The sequence below is a fragment of the Coffea arabica genome, chromosome 4e, assembly GCF_036785885.1.
Source record: "Coffea arabica cultivar ET-39 chromosome 4e, Coffea Arabica ET-39 HiFi, whole genome shotgun sequence".
Lineage (NCBI taxonomy): Eukaryota > Viridiplantae > Streptophyta > Magnoliopsida > Gentianales > Rubiaceae > Coffea > Coffea arabica.
The window spans coordinates 11,388,320-11,412,711 of NC_092317.1; the positions used below are offsets into that span (position 1 = coordinate 11,388,320).

General features: G+C 34.3%; 2 protein-coding genes and 1 long non-coding RNA gene across 6 annotated transcripts; 1 reads left to right on the forward strand and 2 right to left on the reverse strand.

The window, feature by feature from the left end:
* Window positions 1–5,886: 5,886 nt before the first annotated feature.
* On the forward strand, window positions 5,887–10,638 carry LOC113741886 (short-chain dehydrogenase TIC 32 B, chloroplastic-like). 4 transcript variants are annotated; one of them, XM_027269539.2, is made up of 8 exons: window positions 5,887–6,207; window positions 7,383–7,614; window positions 7,722–7,801; window positions 8,187–8,340; window positions 9,554–9,632; window positions 9,977–10,067; window positions 10,209–10,255; window positions 10,352–10,638. In XM_027269539.2, exons 1-8 carry the CDS (start codon window positions 5,973–5,975, stop codon window positions 10,532–10,534), a joined length of 1,101 nt encoding a protein of 366 aa, XP_027125340.1. In that variant the 5' UTR covers window positions 5,887–5,972; the 3' UTR covers window positions 10,535–10,638. The 4 variants fall into 4 exon arrangements, with proteins under 4 accessions (XP_027125340.1, XP_071903732.1, XP_027125342.1 ...); XM_072047631.1 differs by having other exon boundaries at window positions 8,205–8,340; XM_027269541.2 differs by having other exon boundaries at window positions 5,889–6,207; window positions 8,205–8,340; window positions 9,980–10,067.
* A 1,482-nt stretch (window positions 10,639–12,120) lies between these two features.
* LOC113741422 (kinetochore protein SPC25 homolog) lies at window positions 12,121–16,585 on the reverse strand. Its single transcript, XM_027268948.2, has 8 exons — window positions 16,233–16,585; window positions 15,977–16,042; window positions 15,007–15,153; window positions 14,279–14,392; window positions 14,052–14,141; window positions 13,818–13,940; window positions 13,319–13,551; window positions 12,121–12,475 (listed from the first exon to the last, which is right to left on the reverse strand). Exons 1-8 carry the CDS (start codon window positions 16,405–16,407, stop codon window positions 12,464–12,466), a joined length of 960 nt encoding a protein of 319 aa, XP_027124749.1. The 5' UTR covers window positions 16,408–16,585; the 3' UTR covers window positions 12,121–12,463.
* Window positions 16,586–18,188: 1,603 nt separating this feature from the next.
* On the reverse strand, window positions 18,189–20,647 carry LOC140005716 (uncharacterized). The gene is made up of 3 exons (XR_011813284.1): window positions 20,196–20,647; window positions 19,289–19,483; window positions 18,189–18,586 (listed from the first exon to the last, which is right to left on the reverse strand). It is a non-coding gene; the product is annotated as an uncharacterized lncRNA (long non-coding RNA).
* Window positions 20,648–24,392: the final 3,745 nt, after the last annotated feature.

Sequence of the window (24,392 nt, forward strand, 5' to 3'; positions counted from 1 at the left end):
TCAATCCATTCTCGACAAAGCTTTATATTTTACGCTGATAAAGGAATCAGTTCAACTTAGTACTTCGTATTAGTTAAATGATCATAAAATCCTTGTGTGACTCTCAAATCTTTTCCCTTTTCCCTTCGTACTTGTAAGGTTCAGAATCCGTCTTAAATTTAACGTAGAAATGAAAAAAAAAAAAAAAGGAAAACTTAGTATCTTAATATTGACTTTGTAGGGGGGGTAATTGTGTGAGATGAAAACTACAATCAACATCCCACAATTTTGCCGTAATTGGCTTGGGGGACAATCCTACATGAGACAAATGTCTAAGGGTTAATTTGTACATAGCACGTGAGGCTACTAGTAATGGCAATAATTCAGGCTTTTCACTAAGCAAAACATTTCTTGATCTTCATAGATTGCTAATTATAGGTGCATTTGATTGATGCAAAAGACCTTTTAACTTTTGTCGACAATGGTGTTTTAATTTTTGTTGGATTCATCAATTCAGGTAGTAAAATCACTCATAGAGGGGGACACACTTGTACAATCTAGGCCCCTCATGCTTCCTAGGCCCCTCATGGTTAGTTGGTAATAGTGTACTTTTGAACCTGGTTTTCATTCCTTCCACTTGGGATTAGGGGATTGTTCAAGTAGTTTTAAACTCGATTAAGGTTTTCTTGTTTGATCGAATGATACTTGTTTCTTGACATGACAAAGATAATGAGGTTTTAATTGTTGTTACCATTATTAATTGGAAGTTCATAATGAACAATGAACAAAATGTAGTTACCAAAATATTGATGTCTGGCATTAGCTTTATGTTGTCAGACAATGAATAAGCAATTTTCAAACATTTCTATGATTAATTAGTTTCAGTATAAGTTGAGCTTAAGAGGTAAATCCTATAAGTTTATTCAAAGTTGTTAAGGAATAATGCCAGTTTGCACTTATAATGCTTTCACCAAATTTCACTTTGCCAGTTCTTTTTCCAATCTTTTAACGTTCTCATATTGCTTATAACAATGCAAAAAGAGCACGTCCATTCGCAAAACGAGGATGTACTTTGATTTGATGTACACTGTGTCCATGCATACACAAATGTGTGTTGTTAGCAAATGACACGTATATATCGTATGCTAGCACCTTATATTGCCTCTAATGAGATTTAAGTAATTTAAGTTGAAAAATTTTTATCAAAAAAATATTAGGGTTTGTTAGATACAATTTTTGTTAATAAAAATATTTTATTTGCATCACAAACATAATTTTCAACCACTTTTTCATATTCTCAATCAGATTTTCATCTCACATATATCACATCATAAAAAATGTTGTGGTGTTATTCTAAATAATATTGTCAAAAAATTTCCTATCCAAACAAACTATTGAAATTTAGTCCATCATACTTCCATATGCAACCAATTTGATATCTTAAATTTACAAAACAACTAATTTAGTCCTAGGCTTTCCAATTTTGACCAATTCATTGAGATTTTTGACATCCTTGGAGAAATTTTCTTTTTCAATTTGTGGATTTTTTTTTTCAATTTATATTCATCACGTAAAATTTAAGCTATAAGGGACTAAAAAGCAACTGCTGTTGTACTCTAACGAATTACACATTAACTGATTGAGTATTAGACATAAAATATAAAGCCAAATAGGTCCTTGCAATAAGAATATTGAAGTCATTCATCTAGTCATTCAAGTTAAAAATATTTCAATAACCAGCCCGAGTTATATTATTGTAAATAAATACAAAAAAGAAAACATTCAAGTTAATTCAAAGTGCTAACTCTTTCGAGCTCAATTAGTTCAACATGAAAATGCAAACCGATACTGATTTAATCTTTAAATTCCATTGCGTCTTCAGCTTGCTTAATGACGTCCCTAATTTCTTATGATTTAGACAACCATTGGGTACATTGGTTAGGTAAACCGATAATCATGCTAAAGACCTTGTTTAGCTTCATGTTTAATCCTTTGATGTGGGCTGTCATGTCGGCATCCATGGAATATAATTAGAGCATTAGTGCAAATCGACTATTGTCAAAGTTGATGAAGAAAGCTACTGGAAATTTTGTAGAGTTATGATTTTTTTTTTCAAACTCATAAGCTAATTCCTCACTCTAGACTTTCAATGTGAATGTTTTCCACTGACTTTTAAATTGGCATACAAAATTTGTCTATTTCCTAAGAACTTCCAAAAAGTGAGGCAGCATAAACTTTAGGCTTTTTCTTTGTCTTATGATTTTAGTCTTGTTTGCTCCTTTTTCTCCCATACGTTTTGCCAAGTTTTGCTTGACTTTGAACTATTTGCGTTGCATATTAGGTATTCAAAGATGCTATACTCGAACATGTGAAATCAAAAGCAGGATCTTGTAAGAGATGCACAATTTTGGTTGCATGAGATTCACAATAATATTATCAAAACCCTAATGAACAAGTAGTACAATATATATCATAATCTTTTTTTTTTTTTTGGTTTTTTATGATGGTGAAATTTCTCTATGTTAATCTGAAATGTGCACCAACCAAATCCATTAATTGGTGATAAACAATCCTAAAATCTTGTGAAGTAGACAAGATATAGATTAATTATGTGTATGAAAGTAATAATTATCATAGAAATGCTGTCTTATCAATAACAACTTTCGTTTGATTCCCTCTTTCCCAAACTTTATGGGACATGCATTGAGAAAAAGAATGAAAACAACCAAGAAAAAAACAAGAAGAAGAAGATCACATGTGAAACCATAAGAGTAAGTGGTTACAAAACTTAGAGCAGGTTAATGAAAGTTGCACACCAATTAGGGAACCAATGGGTCCGATTTGCACAGCCAGTTCACAACTCCATTGTTGAGGAGTCAACCTCAATGTTCTTTTCCAGCCCTTCAAACCTCCAACAAAGGCCATCATTTTTCAATGTCAAAAAAGAATGTGAAAAAATGGGATGGAATGGACCTCAAGGATTGTAGAAAAGGACACTAGAATTACACGGTTGCACGCAACAAAAGCATGCATCAAAAGCACTTTTGTGTCCGCAAAAAAGCAATTTCACTATTTGCCCATTTTGTAATTTTTCTTCTGGCAATTATTTGTATATGCTGATTCTTCAAAAAATTTTCCCTTTTCTTGAGGGGGGATTTTGACAGGCTACCTTTAATTATGGTTTGTTTAGATGAACACGTGTGAGAGACACTTGAATTCCCATTTCTGTTGAGTGTTATGCACTCCTGTTCTTTACTTTCACTTATTAAAGGGACTTTAATTAGTGCTTTTTTTCCTTATTTTTTTCCTTGGTAAATGGACAATTTAATGCAGTAAAATAAGTATACAGTTCTGCAGTAATTGGGTGGGTGGTTTTTGTTGCCCTTTTTTGCACTTTAGACTATGGTTTAGTTGGTTGGATGATTTCTGCCTTCCCTTTTGCACTTTTGGCTGTTGAAATTTAATGCCTCAAAATTTGGTTTTTTTTTTCAATCTGATAATTATTTGGCAAATTGATAACCAAATTCGTGCTTTTCATACATGTTTGTAAATTGGAATATGAAATAATCAAAACTAATGGAAAATACAGTACTCGAATTAAAAGCTTAGGAAATATCGAGTTTTTTTTAGCTATTTCTTTTCATTTATCATCTTTGTCTTTTGTCTTCATCTCGTTTTCTTTTTCTCTCTTTTTGTGGCAAGAAAATAGTACATTTCTCACATGTAAAGACAAATGGAGGGGGAGGGTTGGGTTGGGTGGTACGGGGGAGGGAGTGTAAGTGAGAGGTCTCGAGTTCGAATTCTCCTGCTTATACTAAAAAAAATAAAAAAATAAAAAAAAAGACAAATGGAGGGGAAAATGACTACTTATGAGGGAATTTGCGGCCACGATTCTCATTCAAAACCATAAACTTCAATACAAAAGTGACAACAACAGTGACTTTTCTACAGTTAGAAATGCTTATTCAAACAATTTGGTGTTATGACTGATTGCGTTATGATTTTAAGAATTACAGACACATATATAATTCTAATTTATTATCTTTTGTCTCCTAAGATGTTAAAGAATGTCCATAATATAGGTAGCTTAAGAAACTTTGGTATTTATTTCCAACCAAATTAGGCATAAGACAAACTAATTAATCCATCTCTCAACTTTAATCTTGTGACACTAGCCTTGTTTGGCATTCTACTATTGTTGTTTCTGGATTCACTGTAGAGAATGAAATTATGTTCACTAGTATAAGTGTGGCGGCAGGACGGCGGCTGCAGGCGGCCGACGGCATGTCGGGGTGGTACAAGACAGTAACAAGTAAAGATCATACATGTTCATTGGACTTTAAGGCCATTCAATTTTTTATTTATTTTTTTTGTTTCTTATTCCTTGTCTCCACGCCATTGCCCTACCAATCTACCCTTATTCGTCTTATTCATACATTTCGTTTTGCTACATTTCCCAATAATTTTACTTGGTTATGATGAGGTAAGAAGGGAGAATAAAATTTTCACAGTACATGGAAAAGGGACAAGGTAAATACGAGGGAATTCTAGCCATGATAACTCGTTGAAACCACAGATTTCAGAAGAAAAACTAACAATTCTAACAACAATCTACCCCATATTTTTATTAGATGATGGGGAGACTTAGGGTGCGTTTGATAAAATTAAAATTTGAAAACTAAAATTTGAAATTTGAAATCTGAATCCATTAAGTTATTGAATTGTTAAGTATTATATCTAATATATTTGACTGTATATCACATTCAGTGATAAGTGAATAACTTATCACTTATCACTTATTTTGGGAGTAAGTTTCGATTAAGAAATTCAGTGTCATTTAATTAATTCAGATGTTCAATTTTTGGTTATCAAACGCGTCTAAATACGTTAAGATTTAAATTTATTAAGTTTAAGTGCTGAATTGAGTTATCAAACATGGCCTTAACTAATATCAAAATCTCTTGTTTATATTAATACTAATTCATTAAATGTCATTTGTCAAATAGGAAGTAAATCCTTCAACTTGTTACTTACTCATGAGAATGTAAACTTAGTGAAACGATTAATTAATATGTAAAATATCCCAAACCGTATTTGATATCTATCGACATGCAAGACTTCTGTATTTACACTGACAATCACACCATATAATTGATGGTCCTAATCGGATCACATCAAGTAAGCTCAATTTGAAACGTCCAATTTAGATCTTTAGAAATAAAATAAAAAAATAAAAAATTATTTTTAAAATGAAAGACCCAGAGAAAAACTGTGCTATATTAGGTCGACTCAATCTTGATCATGAATTGTAACCCTATGATTGTATGTACAATCCTGAATTAGGGATATGGATTTTGTGGTCTACATTGTCCTAGCACAAACATCACAAGTACAAACCTGAATTACACATTGTAGCCCGCAAGTGTAGTTGCAATTGCAATCTCAACCTTTACGATCAGTTGAATACGTTACTTCTTGTCCTGTTTACTTATCCCAATGTGTTGGAAAATTAAATGAATAATTAGGTAGATAATCTGTGAAGATACAGAAAAGTAATAACGAGTAATATAAAATGATGCAAGAAAACCTAATGTGACCATTGAATATATCATGCAATACACTTTAGACAAAGCAACCAGAGATTAATGTGAGATACCCAAATGCACCCTTTAATTGGGAAAAAAAAAAAGCATATTAATTTCTTAGACCACAAAAAAGGCAAAAGACATCTAATGAGGGCAGACAATAATAATTAGCAAAAGATAAAAGACAATTATTAATGGTAGCTAGTATTATTAGTGGACTTTCTCACAACATTAGTTGCTGAAATTCTCAGCTGAACAGTCAATATTGGACCACTAAAATTTTATCTCATTGCTGATGAGAAATGTCTGACTTTCTGACAAGAGCCAATTGGATCTATACTAATTGGCTTGGCTTCACTTCACTGACTTCCTCAAAGACTCAACAAGAAGTGTGTGTTGTGTGTGTGCATGGAGTACCACAAAGTCTCTGAGTCCCTTATATATACGTGGTTCTCCACCATTGCTTCAGTCTTGCAGTTTAAGGTTCTAAGCTGTGCTCTCATGAAGGCTATTATCAAGTACTTGGCAGGTCTTGCTGGCCCAAGTGGCTATGGCTCAAAATCTACGGCTGAGCAAGTTACTCGAGATTGTTCTTCATCTTCAACTTTTCTTCCTTCTTCTCATCTTACGGCAATAATCACTGGTAAGTACTGATTTGTCTCTAACATGAGCAGCATTCAATACATCCTCGGTGATAACTGCTAAGGAGCAATGAATTAAGTTTCTTTGTTACATTGACATGCAACAAAAATTGCATATTTTTTAGTTGAACTTCCTTTGATCTTCAAGAAGAAGCTTTTCTGAACAAACTTTTCCAGATGTTTTTGTTGATCTGTTGAGGTGGTTTACCATGTTGGGAACAAAGGATTGAAAGTTGAATATTTTGGTGTTTGACTGATGATTTTGTTTCTTCTCTTTCGGTGGTGGCATGGGGGAAAGATTCTTGTTGCCTTTCTTCTTGCTTTTGGAGTCATTTTGGTACTTGTGTACTTCAGTATTCATTTCTCTCCTTTTCTTCCTTCTCCCTTTTCATTCTCACATCTCTTTCTTGTACTTTGGAAGAATTTGCTCGGAATCCTTGTTTTGCGATATCAGTAAATCCATCTGCAGATTCATGCCTAGGTAGGTGAAGATTGCGAAAAAACCGGATCGTTTGGAGCACTCTCTTTCTGCGTCTTTTTTCCAAACAAATTCAAGAAACTAGCAATGAATTAAATTTGGTTTTGCAGCGGATTCTTGCGTCATTCACGTTGTTTTTCATAGCCCATCTCAGCATCAGCTCTTATTACAAAGTCTTTGTATAGTGCTCAATCAAATGAAAACAAGATCTGTCATTACTTTTTCACTTTTTCTGGGCAGCAACATCAAATAGTGAAACTTCAAGCTGTGGTGTTTTCTGCTTCCTTTTCCACAAGTCAATATGCTGTAGCTAGTCTCAAGCCAACATACATGTGTTTTATTATGGATGATCCTATGTACTATTCTTCTCTGAATCTTTGGTCAGAAAAGTACTCAATATTCTATTATCTGCTCTTTTTGTTTGAAGCAAGATTTGGTTTTGTCTCTTTTGATTTTGAATGAGTAGTTTTTCCTCACTTGTGCATGCTAGCAAGATTGATATCACAACTGTCTGGCCAGTGGTAGAAACTAATCATGCCCCTTTAATATCAAAAGTTCCATTAAGGTATATTAATTATTCCATTGTAATTGCCCACCATTCTAGGCTTAATAGATTTGTTAATCAGATTATCCTTTTACAAATTAATTAACAATGGACAAATCCCCTTATTTCTTTTTGTTTTGTCTACATAATTGAAGGGGCAACATCAGGCATAGGTGCTGAAACAGCAAGAGTGCTGGCAAAGAGAGGAGTAAGGATAATCATCCCAGCAAGGAACTTAAAGAAGGCTGCTTTGGTAAAGGAAAATATACAAAAGGAGAGTCCAGAGGCTGATATAACCATATTGGAGATAGATCTCAGTTCATTTGCATCAGTCAAGAGATTTTGCACTGAGTTTCTGTCTCTAGGATTGCCCCTTCATATCCTAATGTAAAGTACATATTTTCTTTCACTTTTGCTTTCCATGATGTCTTTATTTCTAGTTTTGTGGTAAAAAGAGAAATCAAACTGATTGTCAAAGTGAAATTATTTTGCAGAAACAATGCTGGGAAATTTTCACAGAATTTGGAGTTCTCTGAGGATAAAATTGAGATGACCTTTGCCACAAATTACTTAGGTAATATACAATCTCAAAATTCCTGTATTAGACATACTGGATACATACATTTTACCTTTTTTTTCTCACTAAACACTATTCATTGACTCATTGCAAAACTTCTTGCAAAGTAAAAATGTAAAAAGGATAGCTTTGTGGTTGGCTCGATGGTCTCGGGTAGCCTCATTAGGTTCCAAGATCGCGTATTCGAGTCATCTCTCTACCGCTTGTAATATCCTTGGGAGGCGGGATGCACAAGTGCAGGGAGATAGTCTGACAAAAACTGGGATACTCTCTAAGTTCCAATTAAACAAGAATAAAGCATCATTTCATTAACATATTACCAAAAATTGTGTAAATCACTTTTTTTTTTTTTCCTTTTGGGGCGTCTTTTGCTGTTTAGCAGGCCATTTTCTGTTGACAGAAATGCTGCTTGAGAGAATGGTTGAGACAGCTGCAGAAACTGGCATTGAAGGAAGAATAGTGAATGTTTCTTCTGTGATTCACAACTGGGTGAAAAGAGACGATTTCTCCTTCTACCACATGCTCAACCCACGCAAGTAAATGCATTTTCTTCTTTCTTCTCTTAAACATATACTCCACACTCTTAGAGTCTTCAGTTTGTGATCAAATCTTGATTAGTAATCCTGTAAACTTTAGCAATTTCTTGAGTAAGCCCCTATATCCAATTTATTTTCTATTTTTCGATTCATTTTCACATGCTCTTTCAAAAAAAAAAAAAGAAATTGAAAGAAGAAAATCTAGCATAGTTTTTTCCTATTCATGCAAATTAGAAAGATGGCAAATTCTTGAGTGCTAAAAAGGGTATTTTTAGCACAGCCGAGTAATACCGAAAAGCTAAAAAAATAAATGCCCAAAAGTGCAAAATCAATAACTCTCCAAAAATGAACTTAGGCATTTCTAATTAGCAGAAAATTAGCAAGTTCTGATTGGTTTTTGGCATTGTCAAATTTGACTACTATTGAAGGACTTTCTGAGAAGAAAATCAAATGTTGCCTAATTCATTTGAGGATATGAAGCTTCTTAGCAGTTATGGTTGTTATGCTCCACTAATTACTGGCTAATGTAATTGATGCGACCATCAAGTCTTAATCATGTCGGAAAACCAACCAAGTGAGGGCAATTTAGATCTAAGATTGAGACATCAATGGTAGGTGGTACTCCAGAATCATTATTTTAAATTATCAGTTCATGTTCAAATATGACTAGATTCAGTTTACTAGTAGGGAAATTATTAGATTAAGATAATGACATGACTGCTAATAATGAGCTAATTCTTCATGACAATTAGAAAACCTGGCTGGTGTCAATAAAAGCATTCATTCTCTTTTCTTCTTTTGTTTTATTTAATTTTCTTTAGTGCCTAAATGTTGTCAAATCATTTGCCTTTCTGCTCGATTATCTCATCGATTAACATAAAACGATACCTTAATTATTAATTACCCAAAGGTGACATGTATCTGTACAAGTGTATACACACATCCATACACACACTACATGTGTATGTCTATGTACATGTACGTACGTACAAATGTAACAGTTCCGCTACACGTATATATAGATGTATATATCGTAAAACGGATATATCTATTTAAAAAAAAGATTTATACACGAGTATAATCACAAATACCCATATACACACACAACTACACGGATGTACACACAGTACATGGACAAAAACAATCATACATAAATCCATCCTTTCTCTCAGCCTCCATGACTCTTAACCTTTTTTTCTTCTGCTTTATGCAGCTATAATGGTACCCGTGCATACGCGCAATCTAAGTTGGCCAATATTTTGCATGCCAGGGAATTGGCAAGACAGCTAAAGGTAAAAGTATATATACATCTAACTTGTACCAAACTCTCTCAGTTTTGTCATAATTGCTTTAGGTACCTTCAGGATACACCCAAACTTTCACTATTCATGTGTTTTCAAGTTTTATGAAACTAGTCAAACTAAACAGTTGAGGGGAAATCAAATGTAATTCTAAACTAACTGATACGAGTTACAACAAAACTCAGAGGAAGTTAACATTAAAAAAAAAAAAAAAACTCGAGGAAAATGACAAGTCAAAGGTAAAGCTTCATGGTTTCAGAAGTTTATCTTGGTTGTAGGGGGTCCTCATTAGTGATGATATTTTACACCTCAATGTAATGTTTCTTGGAATCTAGCAGGAAAGAAAAGCAAATGTAACCATCAATGCAGTACATCCAGGGATTGTGAAGACTGGTATTATCAGGGATCACAAAGGCTTTATCACAGGCATGGATCACCATTCCCTCACTGCAGACACATTTTCTTTTTGCATCATTTCCTTTTCTCTCAAGCCCATTGCCCATACTGAGACAACTAGAACTTGTGCCACTTCCTCATTTTTTTCTTTTTGTTTTTGACAACTTTCAGAATCTCTATATTTTGTGGCATCAAAGTTGCTAAAATCCATAGCACAGGTTTGTCCATACATGACTGTCCCTTTACCTAAGGAAGATGATTCCATGATGGAAAATTCATTAAAACATTTTCTTTCTTCCACATGGATATTTCAGGGTGCAGCTACAACATGTTATGTGGCACTTAGCCCAAAAACAGAAGGCATGAGTGGCAAATACTTTTCAGACTGCAATGAAAGTCACAGCTCAAACCTAGCAAATGATGAAGCTGAAGCACATGAGCTGTGCAAATTGACAAGATCTTTAATTAGCAGGCGATTACAGCAACCATTAGCCTAACCTCTATTCTTTTCTTGAGGAAAATAAGTACATATTAGTCATGTAAATATGTACATATACAATGTATATCCCTAGCATATATACCCACACAAGTATTGCATCTAGTCCTAGCCTCAAATAATCACAATTCCAATATCAAAGGAAATCATGAACTTAATCTTGACAGGAAGGTCTGTCTAACACCTCAGACACTTTGATATAATGGCAAGGTTGATACTTCAATCTTTAGCAATCTTAGCAACAAAAATGGCCTCAGAAGGGCCGCCCCCCCGGGGGGGGGGGTGTGGGTTTGGGGGGTTGGAGGGCTTTGTGCTTTGACATTCCTTTTAAGGGAAAAAAAGGACAATAAACGAGAAGAAGAAAAAGAAGCCGTCAACATACAGCACGGTAACACACTTTCCACAGGAAGTACCGTATGAAGTACTCCAAATACGATAACTTTACAGACAAGTATCAGCAGAAGCAAACTCGATCAAGGTAATCACTGAGTTCAACAAATGAGTAAATATTGATTTGCCTAAACAAAAAGGTATCCACTTTGAGAGGCTTACCTGGTCAAGCGGAATGCAGATAGGGAAGTGGTTCACGTATATTATGTACCAGGGAAAGTTGGCCAGAGACACACAAATATACATCAATCTATATTGCCTTTCAACCTCTTGTTCATTTTGGTATTTAGTAAGGTATATTAATGTTGTAATCTCGTAAATGGGCTTTATATCAGGATAAGGAAGGTTCTGTACATATTACCTTTTATGCTTAATCTCTGATGTTTGAAACTAAGCACAATGGAATACAACCAAATTAGGCAATTGACATGTTGCATATCAAGATTCATCAACTTTCCATGATCATATAAGGAAGGTTTGTATGTCTGAATTGTGCTTGATTTTAACTGTTTTTGAAAGCTTAAGCTTTAGTTTCAGCTCCAATGTTGCTGCAGCTGGTGCAAATGTCACATCTAGCATATAACCTCAGATCCAAAGAGCAGAAACGATAATTTAACTACTTTCCATAATTCAACCGAGGAATTGGGAACTGGGTCAACAATACGGTAATTCAACCCAGGAATTGGGAATTGGGGCGACAATCTGGTAAATATTTCCTCACTGTGTTCCAAAAATTGAGAATATTCAATTCTGCATCAGGACATCAGTGTCTAATCGAGTGACTATAGTCTGTGAGATGACCCTACATCTTGAGGCATCATTTAGCAAACAAGAGACTGCGACTAAGTGTAACAGACAAAAGACAAAGCCATTGTCATAATTACTCTGATGGGGACACGAAAAAGATAAAAATAGCAAACTGACATAGAGAATTACACATAATAGCTCAGCTATGGAAAACTATCTCTAAACAGGTATCTTCTGAATACATTGTGTAAATATGCGTAGATAACATGTGGTAGCCATTGACAACAAAATAAGAATTGTTATATAAGGTGTAATTCATTATGGACCTGCTGAGTTTATCATCACTATACAAGCGCCAATAGAACATCTGACTGAAAACGCAAATGTAAATTTAAGTTTCCATGTCCAAACACTGAAGCATCAGAAGAAACGAACTTGAACCTTCTGTACTTCATAGAAAACAGTTGAATTGTTGCTATAATTATAGAAGTCAATAACTAAAATCATGGGAATGAACAACTTAGTCATCAATTTGTTGGACATCGCTTACTACCATGTTACTACAATACAAATCATATGTCAATGTCTACAGCAAGAAGATGCCTTCAATTCTAAATGAAGTGGGTACTGAGAACCCACTGTGAAACTGTCAACATATGACAACCAAAACTTTAACTCCATTCCATGCTTACACTGTGAGGGATAACTTTTTTACAGCAAACAAGCTTGAGACCAGATAAGATGCACATTTAATATCTTAAGCCGATGTATAGCCCCTTAAATCTCCTCTCTTTCATTTCTTTACCTGCCAAAATTTCAACATGTCTTGAATGAGAAACTATTCCCCGTCCAAATTTGACAAAAATTCAGAAAACAAACATCAAAACATCCAAGCAAACTGATTCAGATGCCACTCTGATTCTCTTAGGTCTAAACATGTGGTAATCCAATGCATGATTTTGGCCGTGCCAAAAAATGCAAGTATATGTATCAGAATACTCATTCTTTTCTTGTTTTCCCTCAGCATTCACTACTTCCTTCACTATGAAGGAATACATACATTGGGAATTTCAAGCAAGCATTTGCCTCCTTGGGATTATGGTATATTTTGGAAGCATGAACGTCCACTTCAAAAACTCAAGTGATATTTTGGAAGCATGAATGTCCACTTCAAAAACTCAAGTGATGTTTTAAACATAGTTCAACATGTCTACGATTAAGCTAAATTATAAATAAAACAATTTTGCAAACATAAATCCCTTTCAACACAAAAGATTCATTTCCTCCTTCCCAGCTTGAATGCATTAGCTTGTAATTTAGAATTTTCCTCCCTTGATTGGTAACTACCCCGAACTCATGTATCCCAGTGGTGAATGAACAAATCAGCATAAAATCTGTTTCCCCTCTTAGGATTTTTCGTTCTTCGGTCACATAACATTCACATCTAGACCTGAGATCTCCATCCAAGAACTTAAAATACAATATAAATCTAGAACAATTTCACTCTCCCTGTTATTTCCTGAGAATATGAATATGCATTTATGCCTGAGAGAGAGAGTTCGCTCTCAGAGTTGTTGAAAAAACAGAAATGAAAAATTAAAGGAAAAAAACCAAATCCAAAAGGACATTTCATGTTCATATGAAATACCTTAAAACGTGGTGAACGACGAAGAGATGAAGCAGATCCAGGAGATAGAATTGCATGCCTTCCACCTTTACTAGCATTGACCCTCCTGGAGTGTCTATTAAAGTCTAATGGTTGAAGCTCCTTTCTCTTGGCTGGAGACTCACTTCTACTGTCGGTTGATACTAAAGAAACTGGACCAGACATTGAGATGGTTGACTGGTCTTGCTGATAAGATGAAATTTGGGGAGTACGTCCTGTAAAGTCATCATATAGATACTCAGAAACGTTTGTCACCTTCCCATGATGGAATGAACAGATGTAATAGCGAACCATTGACATTTTATAGTTGCAGAGTACCACCAACTATGCTATACAATGTTAAGAAACTTATTTTCTCTGGATTTTCATAGCATCCACAACCCATCACATATGCATGAATTAGTTATAAGGCAAACTTCTGTAATTTCTCAGACATCAGGATACGATAATAATGGCATATGTCCAAGACTAAGGAGCATACCACATGTTGCAGCTTCTTGAAATTTCTCTCTCATAGTTCTAACAAATTTAAATAGTCCATTGCTTTGATTTAACTCATTGATCAGCTCTTTTGTGTCATTAACTTCTGGGTCACAATCAAGTACTGTAGATAAAAACATAAAAATGTTATATGAAAGCTTTTTCGGTTTAATGATATTGGTGAACAGAGTAATTGACCCAAGAAACAATGAAATTAAAAGTACATGTTACTTACAACTGTATACATCATTTTCATGGCGCATCGTGAATGAATAATGCTGGCTAGGATTCTTCACATCAATGTTTGTGAATATGAACTTCACTCCTGGAAAGGAAAATAAAGAGGAAGAAAAGCATAACTCTGTAACTCAGACAATTCAAATCTACCATAAAAACATGAAGTGAAAATTCTTTAGAAAAAAATAAACTGTAAGCCTCTTTTTGGTTGGAAAACGTACATACCATGTCCACACTCAATACGAAAACCAAGGACCTTATTATACCATGAGATAGCCTCTTCAATTTCTTCTATATGTCCACAGTTCCTAGTACATGTTTCCTCGAGCTCAGTCAGAGCTACGAAAGAACAGGAGGGAAAAGAACATAAGCACAGGTGAAGCTGGAAATAGTAATGCCTATTGTTTTACAAGATTTCACCACTTATGTGGTAAATTCCATCCCAAGACAAAGCAAAATTTCCTCAGATGCAAGTAAAGAGAAAATACAACCTGTCTTTTGAGATACGCCAACATATAAGTCCTAGAAAGACCCTTCTTTCCCTTCCATTCCCTTGATCTTTTTCTTTTCTTTTGTTTACATAATAAGGAAGCAGGTTTAAAATACCCAGACACAACCAAAGAAACTAAGCAACCAATGTGAATATAAACAGAAAAGAAACTATGCCACAGATACTGTACCTTTCCCTAAAACAACTACAATAAAACAATATCTAGAAACCGCACCTCTCTTTAACTCACCATCAAGGTCCATAGTCACCTTTCATTGACCCTCAGACACTTTTGATAACCAAAACACATAATTCTCCTCTTTTATTTCAATTCAGCACAAGGAAGATATTTGACAATGGCATTACTTTGTGAAACTTATTTGAGAAGCCAACAAACTAAGAAATGACATTGTGTTACAATTCTGAGAAACAAAGCCAAGACTTATCTATATGAAAGAATTACCATCAGTTTGTCGAGATATTATAGCTGCATATTCGTCTTTCCTAGCTCTCTGATCTTCAACAATACCCTTAAGTTCTTCAAGTCTAGCTTTTGTTGCAGATATTGAGTCCATGGTAGCCATCTGTTTTGCCTCTTTTCGGGTCTTTACTGCAAAGGGACAAAAAAAACATCATTAACCTGTTCCATCACATACATGAATTTCCAGTTAGGCCAGAAAAAGTCAACAATTGAAATTAGCTAATCAAACTGAACAAAAAAGATGGAGATTGGTAAGTGACAGTTTAGGACTTGCAACCATTCAAGAGCAACCAGAGAGTCTGCAACAAGCTCTCTGCTAATGCCTAAACTTCTAAGCATCTTAATCTTTCTGAGTGTCAAACAACAATATGCCATTCATTACTTTAGGCATACGTATCTTGCCACTTATACCTATTTGATCTAAAGGCAGCCTCACCTCCTTCCAAAAGTCCGTTGTGCTAATTTAGTATCTTCCATGAGGCATGTTGAAAATTAGAAAATATGGCAGCTTTCAACATCTTACTACCAACTCATAATCTTCTATCAGAATTTTCTGATCCCTTTAATAATCCAAGATGCATAAGGGATCAGATCAAATCACAATAAGATGGTTTTCAAAAGTCAAATGAAACAACCAAGCTCCTTCATAATCTAAGTTTAGCATCATTATCTTTTGCTAGCATCCCACCCCCAAAACAAAATTTGGAAAATAAGAAATGCTCTCCCATTCTCATATTTGTGCTTACTGGCCAATCCAACCTAAAACAATGACAGATACATAATTAAGCATTAGTTTTCCACTTTAAAAAACTCCACCTTTCAACTCAAAGCAATGATCGAATGGATCTTTTTTCTCACTTGACCTTATTGAAAACTTCTATCTACCATTAAAAAATCACCAGCACTCGCGAGTACATCAATAAATTAATAGAGGTTCACACATGTGAATTACCTGCAAGAGCTTTCACTAATCCATCTTCTGCCTCTCTCAACTCACCTTTTAGCTTCCTTAGCTTTTCTGTAACAACAATCATAAAATAATAAATAAATAAATTTTCAAGCCACAAACTAAGAATAAGCACCACAAACCAAAAGATCACATTTTGAAGAAAACCCTTCTTCTATTTCACGAAAATAAATCTGGGTTTTCAACATAACCCAGAAAAAAAAGACTCAAAATTCACAGAAAATAGAAAACGAGGACGGACCTTGCAATTCAAGGGTTTCTTGGTCTTTGGACTTGGCAGAGTGAAGAAATTTTGTGAAGGACAAATGGGATGAATCGATTCTCTGTTGCTGAATTGGGATTTCTCTGTCGCAAACCAATCTCACTTCTGCCATTCTGGTCCGTACACTTTCTTCCACTCCTCTGCTGCTCTGCATCCCTCTGTTTTTCAATTATGGGAGTTGTATATACCACAAATGAGACCTTTGTTTGTTTTTTGTGAGGTTTTCTGGGAGTGTAAAATAGGATTTTGGATGTGGGATTTTTGAGAATTTGAAAGGAGTGAAGTAAGGAAGAAAGTGTAGGGATTTTGTTTCAGCCCGCCATTTGGATTACTAGTCTTTTGAAAATCATTTGATTTGGGAAATTGGGACCAATACAAACAATTTGCAAACTTTGGAGGCTTACAGCTCAATATTGTTATTGCTCAGGGTGCAATATGTAAAGGTAAATTGCAAATTAGTTACCAAGCTCCTAAGTTAGGAGTGTAACCAAACCTAATTATGCCAAACATTTTTGCGCTTCAAACTTGTTTGATTATAGGGATAATTTTTGTGGTTTCAAAAAATCATAAACCTCCCTGAGGTTTAGGATTTTGTAACAAAATCAGCCCATGATGTTAAAAGTGAACATAAAAAAATGTTTTCGGGAAAGAGGGGGAATTTTGTTTCCATGAATGCCCCTGAGGTAAGTGTACAAGTTATATTAGTGAAATAATGAAAACTAATAAAAACTAAAAATAAATTAGAAAAAAGGAATAATTTCATATACAATATGTTATTCATCAATAATATTATATCAAAAACTTTTACTAGATGGTTATTTGTTCCAATTGCATATTAAATGAACCATTAGTGCTTATGAGAGTGCATTAAATATTTAGTAGAGAGGTAATTTACTTCAATAAGTAGCATGTATATAAATACTTAGTGAATGTACAATCTGATTGAAATAATGTACACCGTGTTATCGACCAAGTACGATGCATAAAAATTGTTGAACATGCAGTTATTTGTTCACATGCATATTGCAATTAGTCATCGCTGCAATATGCATAGTGCAATGATATGAATACATTTGGAATGATTATTGGTACTTTGACCCACTTGTGCATCTCCTTACAAGCTGCAGTGGGTATGTAATTTTATCTATATGACTAATACTAATTTACCTATAAACACCTTACACGGGGTGATCTATGAGGTACAATCAGTTTACAAATATATACATTATATTAGATATTAGTTACTTGACTGTGTATATCTATAAAAGGTAGTGTAATGATACGCATAAATTTGGAATGATTAGGTGTTGAAAAAATGTACATCATGTTAGGTGTTAGTTATTTAACTATATATACATGTAAAAAGGAGATTAAATATAGTATAGAAAAAAATAATTACGTGAGTTAGAATATATTTGTCCTGATAATCACAAAATATTAGCTAACTTGTGAGGGTATTTAAGTCTTTTTGGCCATGATGATGTAAGAAATGGAACCTAAATTCTGACATGGGAAGTTTGTGATATTTTTGAAACCACAAGGGAGGAGAGTGAGACTGTCAGAAACCTCAGGGGAGGTATCTGAAATTATCCCTTGATTATATAATGCCAAAAAAAAAAAAACTTGTTTGATTATAATAAATTTTTATGTTGAGTGTTTGTTTGCCTTTTTTTATTTGAATAGACTTAAATGCATTGGGGTTGAATAGCTTGAATTTTTAGTATGTAAATTTCAAATTTTATATTTATCAAATCAAGTTAAAAGAGTTAAGGAAGTTAAAACTATAATACTTATATAGAACTATAAGATCACTCCAAGGCTCCACATTGTTTAGTTCAGAATTCAAATCGACATTTGGAGGTAGGAAGTGCGTGGAGAGAGGTGAAAGATTGAAAAAAAAAAAGAAAAAAAGAGAGATATCACTCCAAGGACAGCTTTAGCATCAAAGGATAATGGGACAACTGTCACGACCCCACCTCCCCCTAGGGCGAACCAGAGGGTTCGGCGGGCCGCCTGCCCGGCTCTCGCCGGGACTCAGTCGTTCACTACAAACCTCAATTGAATTTCAAGATATATATATCAAATATACATCAAAGGTTCCCAAACTTTACATATCAAAAGCGAAGCGTCCACACTTCCACTGCGCCACTCTGATCCATGATCCCAATTATTATACAGGAGGAAGTCCAAAACTAGACTATTACACATCCAATCAATTCTAAACGTTCAATACAATCCCAATATGAACAATTACACAAAAGGAAATCTAAATTCAATCCATACATGAGATAATCCATGAATAAGCACTACAAGCCCTTCCTTCGCCTTGAGCCCTGTGGAGGGGAATAAAACATTTTGGGGTGAGCTAGAAGCTCAGCGAGTAACCAAGAAAATCAGTTATCAAATCAGTTTCACAATAGTTCGTTTCAATGATGTCATTTCAATATGGATTATCAATAATACAAGAAACATTTACAATGGAAAGCGATAGTAACATTCATGAAAATGATACGTTCGTTCTCCTGTCATTTCATTGCATTTGGTTACATTCGTGCATTCATTCACCCCGTCCCTGGCTTTTGGCCAGGCTCCACCAACCTACAAGGTAATACTCGAGTATACCGAAACGTTCACCCAAGTTCCTAGTCGCCCGACCGAGTCCGCTTCTGGCTCAAGACGACCGGTAACAAGGGGCAATGGCCCGTTCAGCCCAAAAGGCTTACATTCATGCACAATTAACATTTCAATCGCTCAATCATTAAAATTTCACAATCACTTAGACTAAGTGCGATAAAGTACACACTCGCCTCGAAAACTCGTTTAGCAATCATTGAAAGCAAAATCAATCATAACAAGACACTGATATGCAAGCACGCATGATATGTAAGAAAACAGTTCCAAAATTAACTTTGAAAACAGCTCAAAAGTAAATAGTGCGGAAAAGCGGTTCAAAAGTAAATTTGGAAACAGTTCAAAAGTCAATAATGCAAGAAACGGTTCATAAATAATTTTAGAAAGAGTTTGAGGTCACTCACCTCCACGGCTCTGAAACCATCCATCAAGCTCCAAGTAGTACTAGTACAAGTCAAGTTAGGGAAAAGTCCGGATATGAAAGTTAAGCTCAAAACCAGAAAAACAGTTTTGACGTCCTTTTGCGGTAATGGCACCAAAGGAACTACGAGTATCGGATGGAGGTCCAAGACCCACCGTTTCGAAGCTAAGAACCAGGGCTACAACAATGTAGAAGGCCACTCAGTCCAAATCCCAACACAACTAAGTCCAATATGCCAAATAACAAACCAGAACCGTAATTGCAGGTTTACAAATCACACTATGCTGTAATCAGTACAACTCAGTCTATACAGGTCCAAATTCATTGATTCCAAAGGCATGCGGTAGCTAAGGCATCAAGATACATTTCATCAGAAGACACCAACATCCAAATCCAAAACAATTCCAGTCAAAACAGACGATTACAAGTGCAGTTCGCACATTCTGATCAACCCAGAACAGCAACAGTAAAATCGACATATCTCATTCTACACTACTCCAATTGCCCTGAAATTTTACAGGCACCTAAAACACATCAATACCTACAACTTTCATGTTTTAAGAAAAGGCCAATTCGGCCTCTAACCATATGATACAAAACCGGACAGAAAGGGGGTTATGAAACCCTAACTTTTCACATTTCCTTCCAAATCCAAAATTGGTTGGAATTTCCAATCATTTATACCTACTAGAGTCATTAACCATCAATTCCCATCATCAAAGATATCCACAACATCACATTCATTTTAAACCAGAAAATTCCTCAATAAATTGAAAACTTCACCATAAATTCCTTCAACCCATGAAATACTCCACAAAATAACACACATGGCCACCACAAACCATTAATTAACCAATACTAGAACAAAATGGACTTGTATATCAACTCACCTCAAATTCAAGAGAGCTACCAACTTAGAACTTCCCATCCAAAAGCAAGCCATCAAAAGCTTTAAACCACCCTAGAGAGCACTTGTGTGAAATATTTGCCAAAACCACCGATTAAAACTCAAGATTCAAAGAAGGAAATCAAAGGAAAGAAATGGAGTTTTTCTTTTCTCTCAAAGCTCACGGAAGAACCAGGGAAGAAATGAGATATTTTGGGTGCAAAAGTGGAATAAAAAGGGAGGAAACAGCCGGTCAAAGCTCATGACCGACTCTGCCACGTCAGAATCCGGCCGGAATCTGGCCGAATTTCCGGCCGGATTCTTGGCCGGATTCAAGGCAGTGGCCAATTCAATTTTTTTCAAAACTGCAAGGCAATCCGACCATCTATCCGGCCAGAAACTGGCCGGATTTCCGGCCGGATTTGGCCCCTGTCTTATTTCAAAACTTTTCTTTTCTTTTCCAAGTTGAAAAGCAGTGCCACTCCGCTCGAATAACAACGATATATATAAAATGAAAACCCTTCATCATACGGGGCGTCACAACAACCATTAGAATTTAATTTTAGGTAATTTGTCAACAAAACATTTAGACTACAAAATAATAAAAATAATAATAACAATAACAAAAGATAGAGATAAAGATTAATGTGATTCACTCAGTTAAATCTAAATTTGAAGTTCAAAACAGAGATTGAGCCAAAAGTAAAAAAGAGAACTCAAGATTATTACTAAATCGAGTGAATTCCCTAATTGAGCTTTATTATGCCTTGTTTAATGGTGTATGTAAATCCTTTGCTAAGGTTCCCTTTGTGTGTAAAAGTCGCTTGCAAATTCTATTAATTATCAAATGACATTTCAAGAAGCTTGACAATGAAAATTGAGAGTTTTCATTGTGAACATGATAGTTGCTAAACTCTCTTTTAAGAGATGAATTTGCTTAAATTGACTCGAGACAAGTAATTGGATCCAATTCATCCAAATACTTCCATTTAATGCCAACAATTAGTTTAGGAATCAACTTCAAACAATCTATTATGTAACCTAAGCTCAACTGGATTAAAGTCTTTCAACCTCAAATTGCTAGTTACAAAATGAAATCACACAACAGCATAGGCAATGTGGTTGTCCCCTAACTTTCTGAAAATTGCATTCAACCCTGTGAAACTTTGAAAACTTTTACGTAAAGTCCTCATATACTTATGGTCTCCACTCTTCAGTCATATGCGGGATGCTAGATCGATCTTGGGCCTGTAAAAGGCTCACTTAAAGCCCATGTACTACTGAATTAGACTTGTTCTCTCCCTGCCACAAAATTTCGCAGGTTGAGCCTAGATCTCTCATGACGGCCTCTTGTTGGTGGTTCTAACTGTGCTGGAGAAAACTTTCCCTAATCGTGGAACCTGCCTTGATTTTTTCTGTTTTTGCTCTGCTTTTCCTATTAGAAAAGAAATGTTTATCTTTTGGAACTAGATCTAGGAACCATGGTATGTTTTAAAAAAAAATCAATAACTATGGATAATTAATCAAAAGAAACTCTTGTATGATCAAGTTTTTTTTTTTTTTTTTCAAGTTCTACTGAGGTTGATCTAGTGGTTAGAAGAGCATTCTCAGAGTGTTTCATGTTTTCAGATTTATGATTCAAAAAAAATCTTGAGTCTGACAGTCAATGATAGGAAAGTAACAAAAAAAATTTATTTTTCAAGAAATATACTATTATGCTAACACCGAAACATATATATTCGTGGCGTCAAAAATTTTATCTCTATTATAATCTTATAGAACATCTACACTTAAAAATCAGTCTTTTCCATACTCTCATTCCCTTTATATCCTTTGACATCATTTATTTAATTCAGCAATTTAGTTTGATATGCTCTATAAGTTTTCTTCTAGTAGATGAGTTCATATTTAAGTTGAAAATTGAGCAAATGTAATTCGAGATATAGTAGATATTCAAAATTCAATGGCTCCAATTTCTTTTTCCTTCGTAGATGGTAGTGTAACTAATAGAAAAATTAAAAATTTTCAAGGGAGAAAAGACTTTTTTTTCTTTAAAGAAGATAAAGGAAAGAAATATGTTGGTTCAGAAAGGAGAAAAATATTAATGTTACATTCTAAATAAATGTTAGTTTTTGGAAAAATCATAACATGATAATTGGGAGAAATTTCTTTTCTTAGCTTGAATGTAGAAAAATAATAAAAAAATAACTTGAAGTACACAAGTTTGTGTTCAGCTCATCTTAGTTGTTAACTAAGATGATTGCAGATGCTTTGAAAACTCTGGGTGCAAGAGTGTCTAAAATTAAAGTTTCAGCGAGAAATTAGTGATAGCAGTCGAAATAGTATAATGCAAATCGAGTTGGAAACTTTGGGTAGATAAAAGTTCTTAAGTTTGTGTACGATAAGTTGCAATGCATAAATGTTAGATAAATCACATGCCAATTGTCAATTGATGTAAATGCAAGTTTATAGCCCGACAGATTCTTTTCACCACTATTCTCGTGGCATTAATTGCAAGAAATTAGAGCTAAAAATGTTACTATTTTGCAAGAGATATTGATATCCAAAAACATGAACTTATATGCACAATTTGGTTAAGAGAAAAGCTTGTATCAAAAGAGAAGCATAATATACGGTGTATGCAATTTTGTAACAAACCATCTTTTTGCTGTTTTAATACTAGTAATTAGTGTGGTCTTTAGTGCCGAAAGAAGCAAAGGTAATAGGACATTTACCTTGAAAGAAGGGAAGAACATTCTTAGTAACCAATAGAAAGCAACTTCTACTAATTTAAGGTTTAATAAAATGTAAGTGAAAGCAAAAGTGTTAAAACACCCACCATAGACCCCGGGGAGAAGACACATCACTATTTGCACGAATGTAAAGGATACCTAACCCACTAGAAAAAAATACCTTTTATGTTGTGCTTATAGTATACATATAAATAGGTTTTAATTCAAGTGAAAAGTTAAGGGCAAAACATCAAAGAGTGTGTTTGGATAGAAGGTTATTTGAAATAATACTGTAGTACTTTTTATAGTGTAATATATGTAAAATAAAAAATAATCATGAGGTATAAAAATGTGACTTAGGGTGCATTTGATAAAACTGAACTTTGAATCCATCAAGCTAGTAAGTTATTAAGTACTAAATCTGATATATTTTAGTATATATCATATTAAGTGATAAATGAATAGTTCATCACTTATTTTTTAGAGTAAGTTTTGTCTAGAAAATTTAGTATCACTAAATTAATTCAGATATTTAATTTTTCGATATCAAATGCCTCTGAATATGTTAAGATCTGAATTCATTAAATTTAAGTGCTAACTTGAATTATCAAATAGGATCTTAGAAACGTGTTCATGATGTAAGTAAAAAATTTGTTGTAAATAATTTCATACCCTTAAACTTTCAGTTTTGTATATTTATTGCTCTCAAACAATAAATCGTATATTTTCTGAAGTAAAAGCCAAAAAAAAAAAAAAAAAATTGACATCGCTCTATTGCTAAGACATATCAAGCATCAGGTTGTGGTGCCATAGCCCATAGGGACAAGCATGGAAAATTTAGTCAATTGCAAATTATACATTAGTTGACACATCTGCATTGAAGGAGGGGGTCTTTTCCTCTTTTCGCATGGGGATTTTTTTGAATTTATTATTTGTTCTGTCAAGGACTACTCAAAAGCAATGTTGAACGAATAACTTTCCTTGCCAATTCATGCAATGATCTTCCAATTATTGACCAAAAATTAGAAAAGTTAAAAGAGTTTTTGATCATATAAGCTTTTATCAGTTTCTAACTTTGATCTCCATTAATTTCTTTCACTTTGTGCAGTATTCTCTTTCTTTTTTTGTTGGTTTTTTTTTTTTTTAAAATTTTTTTGGTTTTCTAATAATTAATGTAATATTGATTGGTTTACCATGTTGAGTTTGATGACATGAATGCAGGCAACCAAAAAGAATGGCGTGGACAGCGCAGGAATTGAAGGTTGTATACTTCAGTTATATATGTAGGGTGAATGATATTAGGGTGCCAAGAAACTATAACTAATTACAGTAGTAAATTTACACTTGTGGAAAATGTTTATATGAAGAACCAAGTTGAGTATGTTGTGATTTACTACATACTACAATGTAGCATATTTAATAAAATGAAGTCAGTATATACTGAAAAGAAGTCACTATAGGGGTCCGTT